This window comes from Furipterus horrens, unplaced genomic scaffold (assembly GCF_987537825.1).
Source record: "Furipterus horrens unplaced genomic scaffold, mFurHor1.1.pri manual_scaffold_4, whole genome shotgun sequence".
Taxonomy (NCBI): domain Eukaryota; kingdom Metazoa; phylum Chordata; class Mammalia; order Chiroptera; family Furipteridae; genus Furipterus; species Furipterus horrens.
Window position 1 is genome coordinate 194067436 of NW_028327174.1, and position 25146 is coordinate 194092581.

Sequence of the window (25146 nt, forward strand, 5' to 3'; positions counted from 1 at the left end):
TGTGTCATAATTTAATTGCTGGTTTTTTCTTGGTGGCACATAAAATAATGCTGTGTCTTAAAATTGATGACATCTTAGAATCAACAAAACACAGTATGTATATCTTAGCCATTGACTTTAGTGGTCCCATTAGCACAGACCTAAACAACTTTACAGAAACAGAACCCAGTGTGACCCCTTGGAGTGGTGTGGTCAGGAATGAGGCCCAAGGGATGAGGACCCAGCCCTATGGGGAGCTGGGGAAAGAGACTTTTGGGGGAGGGAACAGAGAGGGCCCAGGCCTGGCTGTCACTGTGTACACTGTGGCATGGGGGTTCAGCTGAGCTAGGAGTGATTAGCTGTTCCTGATGGGTTGAGAAGGGTTTCCCCCAGGAGTTGACTTTTAAGCTGGGTCTTAAAGGGTCACTAGAAATTGGATAGGCAGAGACAGTGAGAGGGAGTTCCAGGTAGGGGGAATATCAGTTGCAAAGGCGTGGAGGCATGTTAGAAATGGACCTGTGGGTGGAATGGTGGGATACTGGGTGGGATTGGAATGGAGGGGTCTGGAGGACAGGGTGGGAGGTGAGGCTGGAGAGCGGGGCTTAGCCTTTGCGTGCCGGGCTAAGGGGATGGGGCTTTCCTAAGGGCCACCGATTCTCTTTCCTGGCTGTATGTCATGAAATGCTTCCAAAATAGATTTTTGGGCCCCCTTAGTTTATCCTGGGATCAGTGCAGTGGGGCAGGGGCAGGGCCTGGATATCTGCATTTTAATAAGCTCCCCCCAAAAGTGGTTGTGAGCCCCAGCCTCTGGCTCGGTCTCCGAGAGGGAAGGGAAGGAGAAGAGGGAAGCCTGCCGTGAGAGGGGACTCAGGGTCCCTTCTCTGAGTGTGGCCGGATCCCTGGGAGATGGTCTCCGGCCTTCAGGCAGGGCCAGGAGGCTACCTCTGGGTGACCCTGACTCAAGTCAACTGGAGCAGAAGCCGGGTCCGCCCTCCCTGGAGCCACAGCAGCTGGAGCTGAGCCTTGAGGGGGCCTTAGGGGACAGTGACCAATAACATAGCCATCTGCTCTCTGGTCAGGGTCTTACACAGATGATCTCCTTGAATCCTCGAGACAACCCTGCAGCTGATCCTTTGATCACCCCATTTTACAGATGGGAAAACAGAGGCTCAGAGAGGTGAAGTCACCCCACTGCCAACCGCTAATAATGGTGGAGCCAAGACTTGGACCCTGGTCTCTCTGGCCTCAGAGCACAAGCACGCACTGCCCCTGGCTATGAAGGGGACCCGTTCTCCCCATACCTTCCCAGCACCCTCCCAGCACCTCCCAGTGTCGCTTTTATCCATTTTCCTTTCTTTCGCTGCTCCAGTAGGTGTGCTGTCACACCTTGAAGTTGCTGTAATTTGCAGCTCTTTAATTGCCAGCTAGGCTTGGCGCTTTCCCTGTAGCGGCGCCTTCACTCTGTTCCCTGGCGTGGAAGCCACCTGTGGATCAGAGCCAGCGCCAGCCCTCTGAACCGCCAGGCCCCGGGACACCTGGTCCCACCTGTCCAATTAGGGTCTGCATGGTGGAGCCCGCGCTCAGTCCTCATTTACCCCCTTTCCACAGAGTCCCCGTGGGGAGGCGCTGTTACATCCCTGCTTCACGGACGAGGGGACTGAGGCTGAGAGGTGTCACGCAGCTTCTGAGTGACAACCAGGCGTGGATGCCCGGACTGTTGGACACTTTGCTTTGTCTCTTTCTTTGAGCACCTTGGTCCTCTCCTGGGTGCTGCAGTTAAGGAACTGGGTGTGAGTTGAGTTTCTGTCCTGAGCCGGTGCTGGGAGCTGGGGCAGAGGTGGGGATCTGGGTTCAAATCCCAGCTCTTCAGTGACCGGTGTGACCTCATCAGTCACTGAGCCTCTTGGAGCCTCCTGTCCCTGTCAGTGAAGTGTACAATGCCTTCCTCGAAGGACCCTGCTAGATTTTCACATCCGCGCAGGTCTGACCCCTGATAGGGTCTTAGTAGATGAAATCCATCATTATAATCTGATTGTGTTTCCCTTTTTGGCTCCAGATCTGGGGAGAGCAGGGTGTTTCGGGGGGAAGGTCAGAGGTGCCCCTGGTCTGGGCCTTGGGAACAGGCTTGCGCACAGACCTTCGCCAGACCAGAAGCAGGCCCTCTGCCCCTCAGCCTGGAGCTCGTTCTGGCTCCCACGCGCTCCCGCAAGCCACATCCCCAGTGCTCAGCTGACTGCTGCCCTGTGCAGCCCCCGAGGGGCCCTGGGGAACCTCGTGCCGCCTGGGGGAGGCAGGAGCGACAACAGAGGTGTACCTGCACAGCTGCTGTCTTCGCTGCCGTTTCAAACCGGGTGACAGGATGTCAGCACCTCTCACAGAGGCACGGGCCCCCTTGCGCCCATAGAGTTTAATGGAGAATCAGCATTTCGGGGTCTGTAGGACTCATTCTGTTCACCTCTTCCATGAACACTGAGGGGCTGGATTGTCCAAGGTCACCACCCAGCTGGGGGCACTTCTCGGTCTGGGCTGTTTGCACCCTTGCATGCACCCCACAGGACATCAGAGGCTCGGTGCTGTTTCCACCTCCACCTCTTGGAGCCTGTGGGACCCTGGGAGGGCCTCAGTTTACCCTTCTGTGAAGTGAGGAGAGTGGCCTTCGTAAGGCAGCGTGTGGTTTGGGCATGCAGCTGGCACTTAAATGTTTTGATGCAGGACCTAAGAGAATGAACAGACCTCAGGCTGAACCTCCTGTCAGCTTCATGACTTGGGCAAGCATGGAAACCTTTTGCCCACCTGGTGCAACTTCCTTCCACCTGCAGGTGGAGTTAGGGGGTGCAGGAGTGGCTTCCCCTAGTAGACCAATGTGGTACTTGTGCCCTGAGAGCTGTAGAGGACCCTGGATGAAGGTAGGACAGAGAAGTGACCTCCTGCCAGGCTCCAAAGAGATGGCGAGGCTGAGACTCAAACTGAGGTCTGTGTTCACTATACTGGTAGGGAGTCCTGGAAGGGAGAGGGAAAGAAGCCAGGTGGCAAGCTGGGGGGTCCCAGGTCTGTACAGGCTGTCAGGCTGGGTCCAGGGGCTCCCTCTGCACATGTTCACCACCCTTCCTGTGGCCCGGGGACCCTCAGCAAAAGCAGCATGCCCTTACCTGCCACCCTATGTTAGACGAATTCATGGTTTGATTTGGGGGTAAGGAGATTGTGACTATTAGGGTATCCCCGTGAGTCCCCTCAGCCCACTGCCTTCCCCAGACCCACACTCTCCTGGTGCAGGCTGGGTCCTTCCTCCCCCTGCCCACACCGTCCTTCCCATCGACCTTGAGGAGAGCTGGCGGGGCTGGGGTGTGGGAGGAGTGTCAGAGGCTCTGGGAAACTTGACAGCCAATTGATTCCTCCTTGGAAAGTTGAAAGTGGAGAGTTGTGTTTGAAGGTTTAGCTGAAATTAGGTCTCACGGCTATTTTTTGCGAGATGGAGAAGAAGTGTCAGTGAGGGGAAGACTCAGGGGGCTGGCAGAAGCTGCAGATAAACTCAGTCCTAGGTTGATTGAAGATGCTTCGAGAAGTGAGTCTGTTTCCTTTCAGCCACCCACTTCTTACTGGATGCTCAATTGTCGCACCCCAGGTGGTTCTGAAGCTGTGATGGAGGTGTGCCTGGGGAGCTGTGAGAACCCAGAATAAGGCAGTTAGGGTAGGAAAGAATTCCTAGAGGAAGGATCTTTGGGGCTGGGCTTTGAGGGATGTGTAGGAGTTTGACAGGAACAAAGAGCAAGGAATATCCCAGTTAGAGGGGGGATCTAACTGAATAGGGAGAAGCCAATGGCCCTGTGTGATTAGTGTTGGATGAGCTGCAGGCATGAAGGAGAGGAGCCTGGCGAGAACAGTGAGTCGGGAAAGCCTTCGGACTTTCCCCTACAGGACACAGGAGCCACAGGGGATGGTGGGCAGGAGTGGCTCCAGCAGGAGAGCTCTGGGATGTGGACTTTGGTTTCCCCAGCTTCTCACGCTTCTGCCCACTCCTACGGCGTCCCTCCCCCTCCCCATGTTTCAGCTTCTCTGTCTTTCTCTCACACCCAGAAACAGGTACAGGAACACACACTGCAGACCCGTGGGTGACCCCCTTCAACACTGTTATGGAAAAGCTATTGGAAATTATCTGCTCAGCCCTTCCCTGTGCAGAGGAGGGACTGAGGCTCAGAGAGGGGAGGGTCCTTTTCCGAGGCCACACAGCCCACCTGGGTCAGGGCCTGGAGTTGAGCCTAGATCTCTCCATTCCCCACCCAGTGCACCTAAGGCCTTGCTCCTTCCTGCCTTCTCTTTCCTGCAGCTGAGCCCTTCTCCCCACCTTTGTCATGTTTTCTGGGGGAGGGGGCTTCCGGGAAGGGACATTTGTGGGTCCGACTGCCCTTGGAGGCCCCTGCTAGCTCCTTCCCAAGCGTCAGCACACTGCCACCTCCTGGCCACCGAGTCCCAGCACCAACTACAGCTTGACTCACAGTTTGAGCTGGTGGCTGCCTGGAGGAGGAGTGACTTGAGGGGGCAGGAGAGTGGCATTCTCTGTTCCTTACAGGGTCTGCCTCTCGGTTCCCATTAGTGCCCTTCTCAGCTAAAGTGACTCCATTGGGCTTTGGGGTGGGGGACAGAAAAACTGGTGGGGTCACAGATTAGGTGAGCCAGCTCTGTCACTGAGGGACATTTGCCCTGAATACCTGCTGGGGTTCCTTCCACCACTCCAGGCTGCTCTGGCCCATCTCAAATGCACGTTTACCTGGGATATATTATGTCTGCGGCCCAGTAACCAATGGAGGGATGTCAGCCATGCAGCCATGGCTGACTGTGACTGACCAGGCCGTCGTGCTGGGCCCTGGATCGGGGTCCTGTGAATGGGTGCCCCGATTTCCTCCTCACAGAACCAGGAATTTGCCCTTGAGGGCCAAGTCCCTCGTTCAGTTGAGCCCCGTGAGCTGGGGTCTCCCAGCCCAGTGTCCGGCTGGTGTTCCATAGACGAGAGGGTTGGTGGAGACAACAGGCCCATGCCCTCTGTCCCCCTCCACATCTGCCTTTTATGGACCCTAATTGTTAGTAAACTGTTCAAACCCGAAAGGAAAGTTACTATCATTCTGGTCTGTGTCCACCTTCGAGGGAGAGAGGCCCCCTTTCTTGCAGTGGGAATGTCAGACAGCCCAGGCACAGGAGCTATCCAGGGTAGCCAGGGCGGGCGCAGACGGTCTTCAAGGCAGGATGTGGGGCAGGGGGCGGGGGGCCATTTGGAGCTTCCTGAATCCGAGGCCAGGCCAGGGTCTGAGGCTCAAAACTGAGGGCAAGGCTGTGGTACTGGGTAGCATTGGACGGCTGCCCGCCCCAGTAAGGAACGGGAAGGTGTTTTCATTTGCTCCATATCACAGATCAGGAAAACAAGGCTCAGCGAGGAGACGGGATGGTCCCAGGGTCCTACGGCTGGTGAGTGGCCGAGGTGTGGGTCAACCTCCGGTCTGTGAGTCCTGCCGCGGGCGTGGACTAATTTTTCTCCTTCTGTTCTCTGCCTTCCTTTTTTCTTTCTTTTAATAAACTTTTAAATCAGCATCAGCTATGTCTTGGAACCTGTGCAGGGCACAGAGCGCATGAAAACATAGTTTCCCCCTGCAAACATGAATCGGCTTGAGGAAGTGATTTCTAGGCAGGTGAGGGGGAAGGTCGCCTTGGGCAGCCAGGACAGCCCCTGCATGAGCAAGTGACCGCAGGAACTGGGGGCAGTTTGGGGGGCTGAAATGTTAGGGAGGGACTGGAATGCGAGGGCCAGGAGACTCATGGCCGTGCACAGAGCTAAAGGGATCTGAGGCTGTATTAACAGGAGTAAGGGGTCCCAGAGAGGGAGGTGAGATGGGCCAGAACTGACCAGAGCAGGCCTGGAGTGCAGTGTACTTGACTGGTCTGGGAGAGTTGAGCTCCTTCAGTGGGATGAGACCCGGATTTCCAGGGGCACCTCTAGGCCATTCCTGTAAATTCTGTTTCCCCTGCCTTGCCCTGGAGCCTGGTGGGCAGCAGGAGTCTGATAAACTGGTCCCCACTAAGGTGTCAATGGCCGAATTCCTATTACATGTTCCTTGCTCAAAAGGAGCCGTATCAATGGGAAGTTTCAGACATTCAAGCGGAACATCAGGCTCTGTGACTGGCAGGTGGGATGGTGTTTGGGGGCCTTTCTCTCCCTCTTCACCCCTGCCACCTCCTGGAGGGGCAGTGCTGGCTTGTAGCAGCACACCCAGAACAAGGCAGGGTTTGAATCTTGGCCCCATGGCTTCTCTATGCAGGATCGCTCGGGCAAGTTGCCCAACCCTGAGCCTCTTTCCCCATTTGTAAATGGGCGTAGGAGCCCCTGGCTCAACAGGTGGCTGCGAGGGCTCAGCGCCTGGTACAAGGGAAACATCCCAGTGTTCACACCCTGTTCCCCCTTCTGGTGGGTGGGACTCGCCCCTACCCCACATCTTCCCCAGAGCCTCTCATCTCCTGCCCCTAAATAACATTGCCCCTGACAGAGCTTCTAGGGCTCAGCTCTTGCCTGGGAGATGGAGAGGTATTGCAGGGAGTGCCCTAGACGCAGGAGACCAAGTTCCCGCGTGGTAGGAGCTGGTGTCTGCGCAGGGCCGTTTCCCACCAATTGGGGGCAGCAGAGCGCAGCAAGTAGATGCCTGGGTGGCTACTCCCAGAGGAGAGTTGAAGGCCCAGGGGTTTCTGGGCTCCCCTCCATCCTGTACCCCCTACCCCAGGGCCACAGGGGGCTGGCAGAGCTAAACAAACCCAGATCCCACCCCTGGTGGAGGGATCAGCTCAAATCAGTGAGTGCCTTGCACTAGTGGCTGAACTGACTGAGGCTGGGTTGACCAGAGAGCTGGGAGGCCTCTGAAAGGGGACCTGCGTCAGGGACTTTGGAGGGGAGCAAGGTCTGGAGCCCAGGCAGCCTGCCAGTAGGAGGAGGGGCACAGGCTGAGGTGGGCCAGGGCGCGGGCTGCCAAGCAGGGTCGCTGCACTGTGGTTAGCAGGCCTGGCCCATTAGACACTCCTCATGGTGGTCATTTGAAGGGTTGCAGGTGCCCTGTTTCATCCTCACCTCTGCTTTGAGAGGAAGGAAGGCAGATGTTCGGGGTGAGTCTGGATCGTGGTCAGAACTTGGACTTGAAGCCTGGCTTACCTGGGCTAGACCCAGCTCTACCAGCTGCTTGCTGTCTGTACAGTGGGGGGGGGGGTTCACAGCCCATCTGCACAGTCCGCTGGGTCAGGCCCCATGCCGCACACCCTCCAGGCATCATCTCATTTAGTGTTCATGACCCGAGGGGCAAATAACACACACCCCACTTTTTGAAGGTGACAAAATCAAGGCAGACAGGAAGTAAAGGACTTGCTGAAGATCACTCAGCTAGCGAGTGTGGATTGGAAGGTCTCCCAGAGCCTGGTCCACAGCACGCAGCCCAGTCTCTGCCAGCCAGTGCTGTTATTCTTCCCATTTTATAGATGAGAACATGGAGGCCCAGAGAGGTGAGGGAGGTACCTTGTCTGAGGTGACACAGCTGCTAAGGGACAGAGCTGGCATTGGAACCTGCGTCTCCCCATCTTCCTGCCTCCCGCTGACCTGGCCTCCCCACTGGTCAGAGGCTGTTTGTGCAGGGTGGACACCCTGGGGTACGAAGGAACTGCTCTCCTCTTCCTGCCCCACCCTGTGGCCCCTGCAGGCCCTCCCCTCTCCCAGGGGGCCCAAGAGATTGGGTGTAGGGGGCTAGCTCAGATGCCTTCACTCCCCTCCACCATGGTATGAAAATAAAATGATTACCTCTGTCACATCAAGTGACATTCGGGTTCAATTACAGACATGATGATATCTGAGTCTTCCAGTAGCAATTGCTTCCCAAGTGAGGAGGCCCTCTTTGAGGGTGGCAGTGATGACATCTGTTTCCGACACAAGGTCCCACATTGGGATGAGTAACTTTTCCTATGGAAGTGCTTAGGGAATGTCTAAGGCAAACCCTAATTTGTACTGCTCTACTCCGGCACCTTAGATGACTCCCACGGGTGGGATCCAGTTCCCCAGCTGCATTTGAGGCCCCTCCCGTGCCCAGGCGTGTCCTAACCTCCGTGCCTGAACCCTGGGCAATTGGGCAGGGCACCCGGAGGGAGGGGCTTGTGGAATGAAGGTGTGTGAGAGGGAGTGAATGAATTAAAGAAGTGAGTGCAGGGTGAGGAGAGGAGGGGCAGGCATCCATCTCTCTTCTGAGAGCTCCACTTCTTATGGCTTGGGAGGAGAGGTCAGGACAAGTCACCCAGACCACCACCCTGTGGCAAGGACCCGCAAAGACCCCAGCCTTTGCCTTGAAATTGACCTTTACTCCACCCGTGGGTTCCCATGATCCCTCAGAGCAGATGCTACATCACCCAGGAGCAGAAATAGCCTATAAAATCCTCTCCCCAAACAGTGCATTTTGTTTCCGGTAGTGAAAAGGGCTTTTACAAGCAACTGCTCACTCAGGTGGATTTATGGGGCTGCTGGCCGCCACTCGCCACTCCCTCCCACTAGTGTTTACAGGTCCCCGGGACAGGAGCACCCTGGGGTCCTGGTGCTTCCTGATGGCTCTTGGTGCTTTACCACCTCTTCCCTGCCTTTCTGCTCCGGGGCTGTTCCTGCACTGGCTAGGTGCCTGGGAAGGCAGGATGGGGCCATCTGATGCAATAGGACCTCCTTATGGCCCAGCACAGAGCTGATGTCCTGCCATCAGTGCCTTCCTCTGGCAAGCTGTTGTCCTCAGAAGGTCCTTCCCATTTATTGTCACCTGCAAATGGGTCACCAGGGAGGGGAAAGGTGTCATGCCCAACCTGGAAAAGATTTAGAGATCAGCTAAACAAATTCCCTCAGTGTACAGATGGGGAAACTGAGTCAGTGAGGCTAACGTACTTGCTCAGGGCCTCACAGTGCAGTAATGGAACAATGGAAGAACTTGAGCTCTCGCGCAAACCACCTGGGTTGAACCCAGCCCAGACACTTCCTTGCTGTGTGGCCCTGTGAAAGTTGCTTGACCTCTCTGAGCCTCCATTCTCTGATCTGCACATCGGGTTATGAGAATTAAACAAGGTGAGTCACATAAAGCTTTAATGTATTGCCTGAAGCTTAGAGAGGGCTTCATAAACACATCTGGCGTACTCTTCTCATGTTGTAATAGTCTTCATTATTATTAATTAGCAGAGCTGAACCCAGATTTCCTGGCTCTGAGCACGTTTTTTTGTCACTCTGTGGGGTGGCCTCTGCTGAGAGCGTTCACTCACACAGAGTGTGCAGAGCACAGGTTTTGGTGGGGAATGAATGCTGAAATCAGTGAGTCACCCGGGGAAGACGGGCCTGGTACGGGGACCTTAGTGACAGGACTGGAGGGAGCAGAGGGAGAAAGTAGAGATCCTGCTGCAGAGGTGAGGCCCCTGATGGAGTCAGTTTCCCACAGCCATGCGGCCCTCGTGCCGCGCTACCCACCGAGAGGTCAGAACTGGCCCAGGGCCTAAAGAGCTGATGAAGTGTCTGTGGCCATCCAGACCCCTGGGATGGGTTTATGATGCTAAGCCTGGCAGGAGATTTACGCGGCAGGAGTCACTCCCTGGCTGCTCTGGGTTATCACGTCCCTGCCTGAGACGTGTGTGTCTGATTTCTGTTCACTGATGCCACCCAGTCCTGGGCACTGGCAGGTACCAGGAGGGCCTCTCCCATGTCTTTATTTCCCCTTCCCACCTTCACACCCCTACTCTTTTCCCAACTGGGCAGCTCTCCCACCTCCTTTAGATTCTCAGGGTTCCTGAGGGGCCCCCTTTACCTGGGCATCCTCTGCACTGGGGCAGGGGTTATGCCCGTGATATAAGCCTGGGCTCAGTTGTGTAACTTGGAGGTCAGAGGGACCTGTGATCGCTGCCCTTGTTGCGATTCTGCCTGCAATGCCTGTGTGTGGCTGCCTTGCCCTGAAGCATCTTGGCAAGCCCACCCGGAGCGACCCCCAGTGGAATCCCTTAAAAAGCCTCCCAGATCACATTCTCTGCCTTTCTCTTTCCTCTTTACATCATAAATATTTGTTAATTTATTCAACAAGTATTTATGGAATACCTGCCAAATGTTCAGCACTGGGGGACCCTGGCTGCCATGGCCCCCACAATCCTATGGGGGAGGGAGACATTAACCAAATCGATGTGTAATTACAACTGTGATAAGTCTATAAGGAGACCTGGCCTAATCTGAGGGCATCAGGGGGAAGCCTCAGAGGAGAACATGTGAGGAGAGGTTGAAGGATGTGCTGGGTCCTCAGGGCAGCAGTGGGAACAGCCTGTGCCACAGCTGTGACAGGAGAAGCTGGCAATTTCAGAAGTCCCATTGAAGCCAGGGGAACTGGAGCATTGGGGACCGGTCATGAGGGGCCTTGGGGCCCTCACCACGGAGCTAGGCCTGCATCCCAGGAGCCCTGGGGAGCTATGCGAGGAGGTGGAGCTGGTCAGCGGTTGATCTGATCTGCTTTTTTAAGGCTCTGTCTAGGTGCCCTTGAGGAATGAATGGGGGAAGGGCAGCAGGGCTGGGAGCAGCAAAAGCAGTGAGGAGGATCCTGCAGGTGTCTCTGAGGGTCCAGGACTGCCTTCCCCGCTGGGGGACCTTGAGGGCAGAAAACCAGCCTTCCCAGGGCCCAGCACGTGGTGAGGCTCAGGGAACATGCCCTGGGTGAGCTGTGGTCCAGCACCCTTCCCTGCCCTTTGTTTCCTTCTGGGTAGTGGCCGGCTGGTCCCTGGCAGTCAAAGTCCAAGCAATAAAAAAGAAGCGATGACAATGACACTGATGACATTAGCAGCTAATATTTACTGTGTGCCGGGAAATGGGCTAAGTTCTTCCCAAGCATGATCTCAGTAACTTGTGACAGCAATCTGTGGTGACTGGTGTTGTCCCCATTCTACAGAAGAGGACACAGGCTCAAACAACTAGGTCATTGGCCTAAGGTCCAAAGCCACAGGTAGTGGAACCCTCTGCTGCTGTGCTTCTTCCTGGGGGTGGGGATGGGGAGGAGGAAAAGCCTTTGTATTCTACCTGGGATTCCTAGAGATGGAGGTAATCCTAGCATCTAAGGAGGTGTGTCAATGGTGGCATTTCAGGTGTGGTGATGGCAAAAGAGAAATGTTTGGAGTAGGGGTCCCTGGCTTTAGAGGGGTGTGGGCACCCTGCTGAACAACCTGCCAGGCCTCAAGACTCTGAGATACCACACGTTCAGGGCGCTGTGAAGACGAGCTTTCAGGGTGTGAGAGAAGCAAACAGGTCATTCTTAGAGAGGGACACAGAGTGAGTCCCTGCATGCAAAGCAGGGGGGCTTGTGGGGTCACCAGCATGGAGCTGTTTTGTCCCCTGGGCTTCCAGCTCTTTGAGCTCACCCAGACACTCTCCCTTCCTGCTGTGGTTGTGAACTTGAGCACATGGGGGCCTGTGTGTTTGGACTGGTGTCAGTGTAATTCTGTGAGTGCCTGATGATAGCTGAGTATGTGTTTATATTTGTGAGCCTGTTTTAGTGTATTTGTATGCTTATTTGTGTTTTATGATTGTATGTGTGTGTGTTGATCAATGTGCACATGTATTTATGAGGTGGGAGTGGCAGGGAGACTTACATTTCTTGGTGGACATGTTCCCCCATGTGCCTTTGTATGCATGCATGTCCTTGAACTTGTGTGTGTTTCTGGCCCTGCCTATTTCTCCAGGAGAACGTGTTTAGGTGTGGTTATCCAGGTAATAATTTTAACGCAGGAATGATCCTGAGTGCCAGGGTCCTCTTGGCTCTCATGGCCCTTGAGTTGGCTCTCTGTGTGACCCAGGCAGTCTGTGTACCTTCTCTGGATAGTGAGAATGAGGAGGTCTTTTGTTCAAAGGAGCACTGGCTGGGGGTTAGGGAGGGTCCTATGGGCATAGGATCGCCTGTGAGTAGGTGGCCACCGGGAAGGCACCAGCTTAATCCTGACCTAACATATGGTCCCTGTTTTACCTGTCACAGTGTCTGACATTCCACCATTAGTGAGTCATTCCCCATCTGGGACTTTCTTTCATGGTGCCTACCTCTCAGGGGAGGAGGCCGGGAGGCCTGACAGCTTGCTGAGGGCCGAGTCCCAGAAACAGGGAAGGACTCGGAGAAGTCTGAGAATTCGCTGGGACTGTCTGCGCCGGGGTTGGAGAGCCCAGCTGTGGAAGGCAGCTCTGTGGCTTTACAGATAGAAGCATCAGTTATCAGTGCTGAAAAGGAGCCTGGTGATCAGCCAATCCAGCTTCACAATACAGATGCGAAGACTGAGACCTAAAAAGAGGAAACATGGGGAGCCTGAGAGGTTCTTGAAGCAGGGGTGCTGGATGAGAAGAGGGGACTCTGCCCTCTGGGCTGCTGGTACCTTGTCTGTACCATCTGGGCATTGTCCTGACTGTCCCCATGAGCCCTTCTGGCTCTCGCCCTGTGACTCTGGTAGCAGGACTCCTCACTGCCCCCAGCCCCTTCCGGAGCCTGTGTCCAGCTGGGGTCACTATCAGCCTGCCAAGGTATCCATTCTGCCTGCCAGCCTGTGTGCCCAGCAGATCTCCAATTTTGGGGTGATATCTGGATGGGATCTTTCCCTTCCTTTCCTGTTTACTTAAGATGTACTATTGGCATTTGCACAAAGCCCCAGAAAGATACTGAGAGACAAGCCTATTAAAACAGGCTTCTACCTTGAAGGATCTCTGTTTGGGTGCCAGCCTTAGAATTGGCCATGGGAGGAGGAGCTAGGCCTGGGCAGAGGGAGGGCCTCTGTGGTGAGGTGCTTTGGGGGTGGGCCCAGGGTGGTCCGCCGTGGGCTCAATGGGCGGGGCAGGCCCACCCACCTGTTTGCAGTGGTCCAGGGCCCATTTATTGAAAGGGGAGCAGGTGAAGAAGGCAGGATTGAGGCTGTAGGACCAAGTAGATGGTGGAGTTGGGGGAAGGAACTTGCCTTTCATAGAGTGCCCAGTATGAGCCAGGCATGGTGCTTGGTGCTTTACATTCAGGTGAGAAAGTGGCCCAGAGACCAGGGGAGACATGCAGCGCCCAGGTACTCAAGGGGTGGTGCTGGAATGCAAGCCCCTAGGTGCTGCCTTCTGGTTGGGGAGTGAGGCACATGTGAGGATGGTACCGGGCAAGGCTTCCCCTCTCTGGGACTCCCGGTTCTCACCTGAGAGTCCCAGGAACTCGGGGAGAGAGTATACCTTCCCTTTTATTGCTCCCATCTAGGGGCCAGGGCCCGGGGCTGAGTGTGGGGAGGATGGGCTGAGCTGCCAGTTCTTCTTCTGGCCTTCAATTTGTGTGTGTGCACATGTGCAGGTGTGTGTATGCATGTGTGCACATGTACATATATTGGGGGGCCCACACCCTGCCCACACCATGGGCTAGAACTCTATTGGTTATACTCCCATCTCTACTGCCTATCAGCTCTGCCACTTGGCAAGTGGCTTAACTTCTCTGAGCCTCCATTTACCCACTTGAAAACCTGAAACATTCTATTTTTTTTTTAGATTTTATTTATTTATTTTTAGAGAGAGGGGAAGGGAGAGAGAAAGCGAGGGGAAGAAACATCAATGTGTGGTTGCCTCTTGCGCACTCTCAATTGAAGACCTGGCCTGCAACCCAGGCACGTGCCCTGGCTGGGAATCGAACCAGTGACCTTTCGATTTGCAAGCCAGTGCTCAATTCACTGAGCCGCACCAGAAACATTCTAAATTCTGAGGTGTACAGCTTCCCAAGGAGTCCCAGTAAGAGGCATTGGGCCCTCCTTGGGACATGTGCAGTGCTGGTCGGGGGCAGAGCAACTTGGCAGAGCAGGAGCAAGGAGCACAGTACCTGGTGATTTATCATCATCATCATCATCATCACTTAGAATTGATTGAAATGGGTTAGTGAAGAAGTCGTGTGTCTGGAATTCTTGAAAGGCCCGTGAGAAAGTCTCAGAACATCCTGGAGAAGGAGCAGGGTTGTGGGCCCGACACCAGGATGGTGGCATAGTCGCTGGAACAGGGATGGAGGAGCTGCCGAGAACGGGGCTCCTGCCAGCCTGAGACCCCACAGGCTTCTGTCCTTCACTTGGGACTTCCCTGCACTTTGATCAGTGACATGGATGGCAGCCCAGGGGTGCTGTGGATCTGCTGGGAGAGAGGACTTCCGAATGGGCAGTGGGTTGTCATAGACAGTGGGCAGAAACTACCTGGCTGTTAGCACCCAGCCACCAGGAGTGGGCTGGGGGTGGTGGCACCAGGCAGCAGCCTTGTGCAAAAGCCCCTGGGGCTTTAGCTGATCCAAGTGCAGTAACACAGCCGTCTGAGAAGCATATGGAACGCGGCAGTGTTGGTGGGCAGTGCCTCATCTTGGGAGGGAGCAGGCTCGGTCCTCATCGACTGCGCAGGCTGCTCACTGAGCTGGAGACATCAGTCCCCACTCTAGTGAATGAACGCTGAGCCATCCGCTGAGCAGCCCGCGCCCGCACATTGTGCCTCCAGAATCGCTGTGAGGTTGCTTTAAAAAAAAGTGCTTGTTTAAAAGAGTTCAGAACTACTGAACTGGATGATCGTCTCTGGCTCCAGCACCACTTTGCAAGCATGTTCACTCATTTACGGGGCACAACAGATGTCCACCTGTGGCGGTCACCTGCCTCCTCAGAGCAGAAACCGGTGGTTGTACTAGAGGCAACCTGAGTAATACTAGTAAAGCTGGCAACCGCTGTGTTTAGTTGCTTAACCGTCACCATTTTACTGGTGATCTCTTGCCTCATTTAACCCATCTCACAACCCTGTAGACAAGAAGGCTCAGAGAGGACTAATAATTTGCCCCCCACTTAGGTTACGGTTTGAATACAAGAAGTGAGAGAGGTCTTGTGCCGGCCCCAGGGGTGTGACCAGCAGGTCTGGTTTAGGTAGGGTCCACCTCCTGAAGAAGGTGGGATAAAGTCAGTCCCTGGGGGTATGGAAAGAAAGATCCAGAGCTTCATCTGTCCTACTTAATTGTCACTGCAGTCCCCACCCATCTCAGAGAGAAGCGAAGGTCACCGGCTGGCCGGTGAGCCGGCCGCCAGGAGGTCTGCCGAGCGGCCTTGAGCTCTGTTTGCCTGCCTCCAGCTCCCAGCTCAGCAGGCTCTGCTGCAGTCCCGGAACCTGCTTCACTGAAAGAAGGGAGACGCTTTGCCCACTTCCCTTTATGAAAGTTTGACTTGGGTCTAGAACATAATTTCCTGACCTGAAGACCAGACAGTCTCTCCTCCAGAGTTCAAAGCTGCTGCCGCCTCCAGAAATCATGTCTTGGGACCTGCCCGTGAAAGGACAGGAGCAAAGGTGCATCTCCCTTTGTCCAGGACTGGGTAAAGAGCCACCCCGTGAATTGGTCAGTAAGCAAGCTGTGCGGCTGGGCAGAGCAGAGAACTGGAGCCAGGGGTCTTGGACTAACCTTGCTGTGTGACCTTGGGGCCTCATGCACCCACATAATGCAGTCTGGGATCTGAGTCCCCTTCTAGCTGTGGCTTTCTGGGATGATGAGCATTTGTTAAGCCTGCCATATGCAGGGACCTGAGCTGGGTCCCCTGGAGGACACAAGAGTAGACATGTGTGGTATGGAAGTCAATGGGGTTCCTCCCTATTCTCCTAAAGTATCACTGTCTCATGATCTGAACTCTCTGCCTCTTAATCTGTATATTTCTCACCTCCTAGTGTTTGTGACTATCTTGGTCACTGTGTCTAGCACATAGTGGACTTTGATAAATGATGAATGAGTGAATGTTACAGAGAGTTTGAGTCCCCAAGGTCATGGTCAGTTTGGGTGTATGTGGAGGATATATTCAAAGTAAGCTTCCAGGAGGAGGCTGCTTGTCAGAGGAGCATTAAGTGCCAACTTAGGAGAGGTGGGGAGAGGACGTGACACATGTCTCACTCAACCTCCTAAAAGGGAGAAAAAAAATTTTTTTAACTCAAAAATAGGATAAAGCTATTGCTGTTGCTACATAATGAACTATTAAATTATGAAACATGCTTTGTGGTCTTTGTGCCACATGAGTGTAAAAATTGTGAAAGTTCTCCTGGTGTAGAAAATAGAAAACAAAAAGTAAAAGCCCATTGGGGAACTTGCTTGACAATAACACCTGTTAAGAGAAGAATCCATCCATGTTAGCCAGGTGCATCTCCCCTCCCCCATACCTGGCAAAAGGCCAAGATTTGGGGAGCCCAGAGCTTGTGTAAAGATTTGGGTTCCTGCCTTCATGCTGTGTCTCCTGGAGGGTCTGCTGTTCTCTGATCTGCCACCATTCGTGCTGCCTCTGCATCAGGTATTGCCCTGTGGGTCCCCCCTCTGGCAGAGGGTCCCTCCTACAGCTAACACCTTAGAGATGTCTGGTGAGCTGCAGGCAGCTCGTTAGAGCACCTTCATGCATGCTGCTGAGCTGCAGAGAGAGGTGAGAGGCATTTGGACTCCACTGCCTCGGCAGCATTTCAGTTGGGCCTTATAAGATGTGCAGAAGTCTGACAGGTAGCCACAGGGATAGGTCTCCCCTGGATGTGAGAGATTGCGTGGGAGGAAAAAGTAAGGGGAGAGAGATAGGAAAAGGGAAAGCTTGAAGAGGGTGGGCGGGAGAGGGGGTCCTATGGAAAAATCTCTGGCTTTCGGTAGGCCGAGAGGCATTTTACCTCTGAGAAAGGTTTCTTGATTTGCAGAAAGGCATAATGTTTTCTGTTTGTGTAGGTGATGAGATGATGTGTACAACCAACGTTTAACCTTGTCATGTCTAGGGTGATGGGGCCATACAGAAGGACAAATCCAGCCCGGGGCGTGACCTCTAGCAATGTCCACCTCTTCCCCTGGACCAGAGAGGGCCACACGCCTACTCTCTGTTGCATGATGAATGAAATGTGATGTTCAGATTGTGTACAACATTAATTTCAAAATAAGTTAATATCCCACTCACCTGGAATTGAGGCTGGGGTGGTGAATCCCAGAGCCCAGTCAGACAACTCAGTCAGGGAATTCCCCCCCCGCCATCCCAGTTTTCCTCTCCCACCAGCATCCTGTGTGTTCCAAGTTCAGAACACCCCAGGCTGTGACCCCTTGAGGCTCCAAATATACCCATTCCCTGGTAAAGGGAGCGCTCTTCAGCCTGCATGTACTGAATGCCTGTCTCTGCCATTGGGCCAGAAGCCCTTGGGGCTGGGGGTGGAATTCAACTCTGTCCTAAGTCCGGGGAAGGCTGGTAGATAGAGGGACGAATGGCCTGAATGCCTTCCCCCCTAGCTGAGGTCTGCCGTACTCCTCCCAGGAGTAGGATTCTTCCCACCGCGGGTCATGAATGGGGCCCGGCAGCTGTCCCTCTAGTTAAGGCCCAGACTTCCCTGGGACTGGCTCCAAATCTGGAAGCAGGCAATGGGGCTACTCACTCAGCAAACCTTCACCCCCTCGGACCCTCCCTGAGCTAGGCACTAGGGACCCTGAGCCCAAGGTGGTTGTCCCTGCTGGGATACTCTGGCTCCAGGCAAAGTGATGAGGACCACTGATGGTCGTCTGCGCAAGGAAAGGCACCCAGGTTAGGGGTCCAGGTGGCAAAGGTCACTGGTCGGCGCCGCAAAGACCACACGCCTGCTCTCCCTACCTGTGTGTACTACCGGGGCTGAGAACACTGACCTCGCAGGTGGAGGAAGGGGCTTTGTCAATCTGGAACGGCGTGGGGGGGCGTGGATTTCTCAAGGTGGTTGGGGGCGTGTGACCTCCATACTGGAGGAGGGGTGGGGGCGGTGGCCTCCCAAACCTCCGGGGTCCCCGCCCCTCTGCTGCCCCGCCCCCTCGTCCCCTGGCCCCGCTCCTGAGCCCGGGGGGCTCGGGCAGCCTCGGCCGTGGCCGGCCTGGCTCGGCTCTGCGTCGCCTTGGCAACAGCGGCTTAGGGGGCGGGGGCGACGTGGCGGGCTGGGCTGGGCTAGGTTGGGCCGGGCCGGCGGCGCAGGGTGGGCTGGGCCGCGCTGCGCGGGCCGGGCCGTCGGCACTCTGTCGGCGGGCTGGCGGGCGGCGCGGGCCGCGAGCTGCTGGGGCCGAGCCCGAGCCCGCGCCCGCCCTCCGCCGCGCGGCCGCCCGAGCCGGGGCGCGGGTCCCGCGTGGGTCCCGGGCCCGGCGCCGTCGCAGCGCTAACCCCGCCTTCCCTTCCCCTTCTTGTCGCCCCGCGCGCAGGGCTTCCTCAGCCGCCGCCTCAAGGGCTCCATCAAGCGCACCAAGAGCCAGCCCAAGCTGGACCGCAACCACAGCTTCCGCCACATCCTGCCGGGGTTCCGGAGCCCCGCCACTGCCGCCGCCGCCTCCGCCGCGGACAATGAGAGGTGAGCCCGCCGCCGCCGCCTCTCGGCCTGGCCTTCTCGCGCCGCCGCCCCGGGATGCGCCCCGGAGGGCGCGGGGACAAAGCGGGAGCCGGCGCTGGGGCACGCTGCAAGCGTGAGGACACGCCACGCTGCCGTCCTGCAACTTGTGGGGCTCCCTCGGACTGGGGGGCACGACGGGTGGACCCTTCTCTCCCCCCGCCCTACGGGGTGAGGCCGGGCAGAAAGTGCCCTCGCGGAGAAGTCCTGCCTCGCCTTGCCGAGGTGGGCATTGTTTCCCCGGGCGGTGGGATGCCCAGAGATGGGGACAGAAGAGGAGCCTCCACCTACTCCCTCCTCCGGAGCCCCTGGGTGTCCCATACAAAAGGCATTTTCCGCTGGGTTTTGCTCAGACCCAGTGGTGAGGAAAAGGGTGAACATCTGGAGGGGAGGAGCAGGGGGCTGGGCTGCTTAGGGGGCACATCTTCTCTAAGTAGGGCTCGCGCTCTGCTGGGGGTTGGGGCGAGCGGAGTGGGCAGTGCTCTGAGCTCAGGGCATCAGCTGAGGCCGGGGAAGAAGGGCCTTATCCTCTCCATTCTGGGCAGCTGCTTCCCTTCCTTACCTCTCCGCTCCCAGGGGTGTCTCCTGTTCCCTGTTTCCTTTTCCTGGGCAAGCCAGGAGCGGGGTGTGGAAATTCCAGGCGGAGGTGGCTTGTGGGGTAGAGGAGGAGAGGGAGGAGGCAGTTCAGCCGGCGCAAAGTCACCATCAACCGAGCAGGCTTCAGCTCGCAAGGGCAAGCCACCGTGTCCGCGCGTGGGGGCACTGGGCGGACACAGTCTCTCGGGGCCCAGGTTCCACTCCCTGAGCCGTGCCAGCCACCGCACGTTTCCGCTTGGGCACGGGTTACGGTGATGGATTCCGGTGCCAGTTAGAACGTGTCCCTGCAGAGCTCGTGGAGGTGAAAGAACAGGCAGGCACCCAGGAGCCTTTTCAGCATTCAGCCCCAACATCTCAGGCCCCTGGCATCTCCCTTCATAGAGCTGTGCCCTGTGTGTGATCGGTGCTTTGGCGAGGCACAGGGAGAATGAAAATGTGCCTCCCCTCCCCCTTGGTTCCAGCAAGGAAAGGAGTACAAGTTACAGCCCAACTCCTGCCCAAGGTTGAGTGACTTTAACTGACCCCTAGCATCTTTCTGGAGAGGAGCCCCGGTGGAATTGCTAGACCTTTAATTTCTACCAGCCCAGAGTGGCTCTCTCCAGTGCATCCCTGCGGCTGCCTATGGCTGGTTTCCTGCCCCAGCTGCAGTCCCAGCCCAAGGAAGGACCGACCCTCAGCCTTTCTCGGATAGCCATGGTGCCCCAGGGGACCAGGCGTGCCGTGCTGTGCCGTGCGTGGCAGGCAGATGCATCCAGGCCAGCGCTCGGCGCTGGGGGCAGCCACTGCTGTCTTTGAAAATCTCGCTTCCCATCTTTGTTATTGTCTGGGCGGCAGGCCACCCGGTTTGCTGCCTTCCTGCCTTCGCCCGGCCCCTCCTCCTCCGGCTTTCTCCCCCAGGAACATGCCCTTCTCTGCGCTTTCCTTGGCGGGGGTCAGGACCCTCTGCACCCGCATGCGGGGGCTTGTGTACGTACCCCGTTTTGTGTGCATGTGTTGATTGTCGGGGAGCAGGAGAAACAGCAGGCAGTCCGGCCTCCGAGTGTGTCTGCCCTCCCGGGAGCAGACAGCGTGCATGCCATGTTTACCTCCTTCCAGTGGAGAGCCTGCACTGAGAAGCTGGCGACCGCTTGGCTGGCAACCCTGGCTGGAGGTTGGGGTATGGCCGACGTGACCTCGAGCCCGTCCTGCCCAGCTTGGCCTCAGGTCAGCCTTGTCATATGCTGAAGAGGGGCGCGGAGTGGGGGGCGGGGAGTGAATCTGTGTAAGCCCATTTCTAGAAACGGTGGTAAACGGTAGCGGTTGGAGCAGAATGGCACTGGCAGTGGTGTGGAATTGTCTTATTAATTTTCCATAAACAAAATCTGGCTTGGTGACTTCTCTGGCACAGGAAGGGGCCCAGATTTCCTACAGATAGGCAGAGAGACTGAATGTGAAATCTCGCTTTCCAGCCTCAGAGCTGAAATAGGCTTTGCTAGGGCTGGGGTCTCCTGTTCTGCTGCTTTGGTTAGAAATAGATTCCTTGGCTGCTGCAGGGATGGATGGGCAGCTACTTCTCTGGGGCACCCCCTGCAGTCCTCCTGTGTGGAGTTGAGTGAGTAAAACCAACTGTGGTGACCAACTCTCCCCGAGCTCATGGCGGAACCTGGGCGAACGGGGAGGCGCCTCCCCCTGCTCTGACTTGGTGTGGCTGTGCTGTTGAAGGCTGGGAGGACTGAAAGGCTGCCTTTGGCGTGGTTTAGCAGCAAGGAGGGGATTGAACCCTGGCGCCATGGAACCCCGACTAGGCTGCCTGGGCTGCCGTGCCTTCTGCTGGGGAGGGCGGGGTAAGTGCAGAGATGCCAGTCTCAGTGAGGGGATGGGGTGGGGGCTTCTAGGTGACGTGACAAGTGGGAGCCCTGGTCCCTGTCGCCTTCCTACGTAGAGACAGCACAGGGCACTTGGGGGCGGCCCCTGGGTTGTGACTTTGGATGAACCTGTCTGCGTTTCGACTGCTGAAGCGGCTTTGTTGTATGCTGTCTGCTGTGCCCTACAAACTGCTGTGTAGTGGAGGGTGTTTTTTTGCACTGGAGTTCTCTCACTTGGAAGTTGGAAACCTCCCTGGGCTCCCCGGGAAAGGAATCTGCCCCAGGTGTGGTGACTCTGAGGCTGGCTGGTTGGGGGCAGGGGGCTGATGTCTAATTATGTGGCTGGGGGCAGGCCAGCCAGGGCTTGGTGGGCACACTTGGACACTGGGGGTCCTCAGGGCCATAGGACAGGTTTGAACCTTTGTACTTATTCCTCTAAGTGGCCTGGGGGAGGTTCCCAGCTGGTGTCCAAAACCCCTGGGTCCCTAAACACGCGTTTCTTGTGGGGAGGTTTTGGAAATAAGCACCAAGGACAGGTAATCATTTCTCCTGGATAACAGATATGAATGCCGCTCAGAGGCTTTCCAGGTGAAAGGTGTGCTGGCAAAAACATTTCTGTTTTGCAGGCTGGAAATGTTGCTGCTTCATTTACAAGGCTATTTTAATGTGGGTAAAAGCAATCCAGGCTGTGGTGGTTCTGCCTTCCCAGAAGATAATTTCCAAGTCACTCATTTATTAATGTAGTAGCAAGGAGGGTCAGCTGGCAGTATTAGGCTGTCTTCATCCCTTTTCTCCTGATACTGTTTCTGAGTGACTCGAGCCCTCCACACGTGCTGAGACTATGTCCTCTCTGGCTCGCTACCTGTCCTCCTCACCTGTAATTACTCTGCAGTGATTGTACCCCTCCCCCCTTTCCCATTCTTCCCGCTCTTCCGGGGCAGAGCTTATTATTGCATGAATGCTGGCAACCCAGGTGCAGAGATGCAAGGCTGCTGTGTGCAGTTAGAGACGGATTACCCCTCCCAGGGATGGTGTTATCCGTAGTTCCCACACCTGAAAGTTACTAATGGTGGGATTCCGGACAGTGTGAGACTAGGGAGGGAGGTACAGTACTGGAAGTGGCAGGTGGGGGCTTCCAGGGACCCTCAACTGGCCCTGTGTAGGTGGGAACTGGTTCTGCCCCTTTTGGTGAGACAGTCCCTGGAGGGAGAGAGGGAGCTTGATGAGAAGCAAGGAAAATGGAAGATGGGATCTGTTTTCCTTCTTTAGTCGTTGACAGGAGTGCGGGAGGGGCTGGGCATCCAGGTTTGGTTTTTCTTGCCTGCCCTACTTCCCCTGCCACAGACAGTGCTTGTCCTTCTCTGCCTTCCCTTGGTTGCCTGTGCACTTTAGACAGTCTCTAGGCATGGACAGTATGTGGCCTTTTGGTTTGAAGCCAGGGTTTCCTGGGGCAAGTCACTTAACCCTTCTGAGTCTCAGTTTGCATATCTGCAAAATGGGCCTGATGATGTTGGTGGAAACACTAATAATAATGTATTCAGCATGTATTTAATAGAAAATGTCTATCGTGTTCAGCACTGTTTCCTTAGCAACTAACACCAGCTTTGCACATTTCTTAAGTGTTTCTAAAATTTTATTCAATAAGTAATGGCATGCAAAAGAGGCTAGACTAGCATGTTGCCGGTTTTCAGTAAGCGGTAGTTAATGTTGGTAGGGAAGAGTCACTTCATCTTGGTAAGCGATTATGAGGTGCGGTTGTGAGGGTCAGGGAAGATATTAAACGTTGCTGTCCCTTGTAAGGTGAAAAGGGCGCATGGAGGGTCGTGATTACCTTGAACTAGCTGGGCAGAGTGACCTTTGTTTCTCTCTATACTTGGAAACAAACCTCTTCTGTATGTCTTTTAAACATCGATTTTAAAAGTTCTGTCTTATGTTAGATCATACTTGTTTTTAATCATTTAGGCATTTAGGTTACTTAGCTTTTATTAAAAATGATGCTGGTATTTAGATCTTTGTCTGCGTCTCTGGTTGTTTACTCAGGATAAAGTCATAGAAAGGAAATTATTAAATCAAAGAATGGAAACAGTTGGTGGTTTTTGATAGAAATGCCACCCCCCGAAAGCCTATAGTAATTTACACTCTCCCTATGATTTTTAAGAGTGCCCACCTGTTTTTTCACACCCCTAAAAACATTGGGTGTCATCATTAAAACAATCTTTGTCATTTAAATAGGCATAAAAAAATGGTATATTTTTTGTTATTTGCATTTCTTTGCTTGTTAGTTAATGAACACTGTCTTCTGAGTTTAACGGCCAGTAGTGCTTTTTCTTTTGAGTTTTGTGTGTTCCCGTCCTTTGCTTTCTGAACATTCTGACAAGCCTCTTCCAGGATTCTTGGTTGCTTGGTATGGCTTCCCCTCTGCTCTGAGAGGCCCCATGTAGGTGGATCTTTGTTAAATGGGCCTCTGCCTTCCAAGAGGTATGGCAGAGAATTCATTAGTTACCTACAAGGAAGGCTCTGCAGCTCTCTCCTCTCTCCCCTCCTTTTCCCTCCTCTCCATAAGGGAATCAGATTTAATTCTTAATCCGATAATTATTATAAGGAGGCCTGGCATTTACACAGCACTTGGAGAGGTCTTCCGCCCTACAGGATAGGTGGGCAGTGAAGGCACTGTTAGATCCAGGGAAACTGAGGCCCACAGTCAAAGGCGTGGAGGTGGGACCGTCACAGAAGCCAGACCTTGCCACCAGGCCACAGCCCCCCTACAGAATTGTACTTGGAGTCCCATGGGCACCTTTGGCAGCTGGGCTGACCGGAGCCCTGCACACGAGCATATGATTCTGAGCCTCCTCTGCAGACAGGGAGGGGAAAGCCACTGAACACGACTCGGACGTAGAGAAGAACCAATTTATTTTTTGCCTTCTCATTTTTATCACCCTCCTTTTAGATCTGCGGCTCCCTCGTGTATCTTCCAGAGATCCGAGCCTGGCAATATTTTTAGGAACAGTGGAAATTAGCTAGTGAGAATGTGATCAGCCCCTGGCTGGGGTTTCAAAGGCTAGAGAAGCCTTCTTCATACAAGCATCTGTAGATACATCTATGTCTGTGGATGTCTTGCAAGTATGCACCTGCCCTCATGAGTGTGCCTGTACATTATATGTGAATATCTTGTACACGTCTGTGCATTTGAAATGAGTAATCATGTGTAAAACATTTGGAACAGTGCTTGGCACTTCATATTGGGTTGGACCATATGACGTGGCTGTTTTTGTAGGTCGAACATGGGCATATGGTTCAACCTAATAAGTGCTCAATAAGTGTTGACTACCATTATTCTTGTTGTGTCTGTTTTCTTATGTGTACATGTGTGCATAGAATGTTCTGTGTTTGAGCTCTCACCTGTGCATATCTGGGTGCAGTTTCTGCGTGGGCGTGTGGCCACTGAGCTGGCCAGTTCTGTGAACAAACCGCCCACCTTCTTGGGGAGAACCTTCTGGGGCTCGCTCGCATACACCGGGGCCGTAAGGACAGCAGTCCTCTTAATTCCCTTTTGCGTGTAGGTTCCAGGAAAGCCCAGGCCTGGGGCGCGGTGGGCCCATTGCATTCTCCCCAAGCAACCCAGCCTGTTTCCAGGCCCCATGTCTGAGGATATGCAAATTGACTCGGTAATGGAATTCCTTTGCAAAATATTACTTGAAGCAAAAAGTTAATTACCAGGCTCTAATTAATGGCTACTTTGGAAGGCCACAGAAGAGATCATAGGGAGACTGAACAGACAGGAAGGAAAACACCTAGCTTCTCCCCGCTCGCTTGGTGGCTCCTTCCCAGGTGGCAGAGCTCACTGAGCTTCTTCCCTGCTCTGCGCTGGCCGCCCACTCCCTCGTGGTGATTGGCTGAGGGTGAGTGAAGACGTGCCCTCTGCACCAAGCACCTCTGGTGTTCTCTGAGGCTTGGTCCGCATTCCCACCCGGCGGTGGGGTGCGTGAGCAGCTGTGGATAGCAAGCCTGGACGGAGGTGAGGTTGTACCACCTCAGCCTTACCCCTCACTCCCCCCCACCTCCCAGCCCTCCTAGCAGCCAGGTGACATGGCCAGGGCCTGGGCTGTGGGAGGGACTGGCCACTCTTCCAGTGACACCCCTTTCCTAGTTCTTCCAGGGGCCTTTGGGCTGCTGCCTACAGGCCTCCTATGCCCCCCTCCTCTCCCAATGCCTGAGGCAGCTTCTGGAAAGGCTCAGTGTCTACCAGGGGCCAGCTCCCTCCTCCCATGCCCCCTCTCAGTGCTCAGTGTGGAGTCACCTGTGATCATGCCTGCCCAC

General features: G+C 55.0%; 1 protein-coding gene across 7 annotated transcripts in view; it reads left to right on the top strand.

The window, feature by feature from the left end:
* DAB2IP (DAB2 interacting protein) overlaps positions 1-25146 on the top strand; it is a 182887-nt gene that overhangs the window by 87357 nt on the left and 70384 nt on the right. For all 7 annotated transcript variants that reach the window (XM_090274670.1, XM_090274668.1, XM_090274675.1 and 4 more), the window contains exon 3: positions 18207-18352. In XM_090274670.1, coding sequence (XP_090130796.1) covers positions 18207-18352 — 146 coding nt within the window. The remainder of the gene's footprint in view (positions 1-18206; positions 18353-25146) is intronic.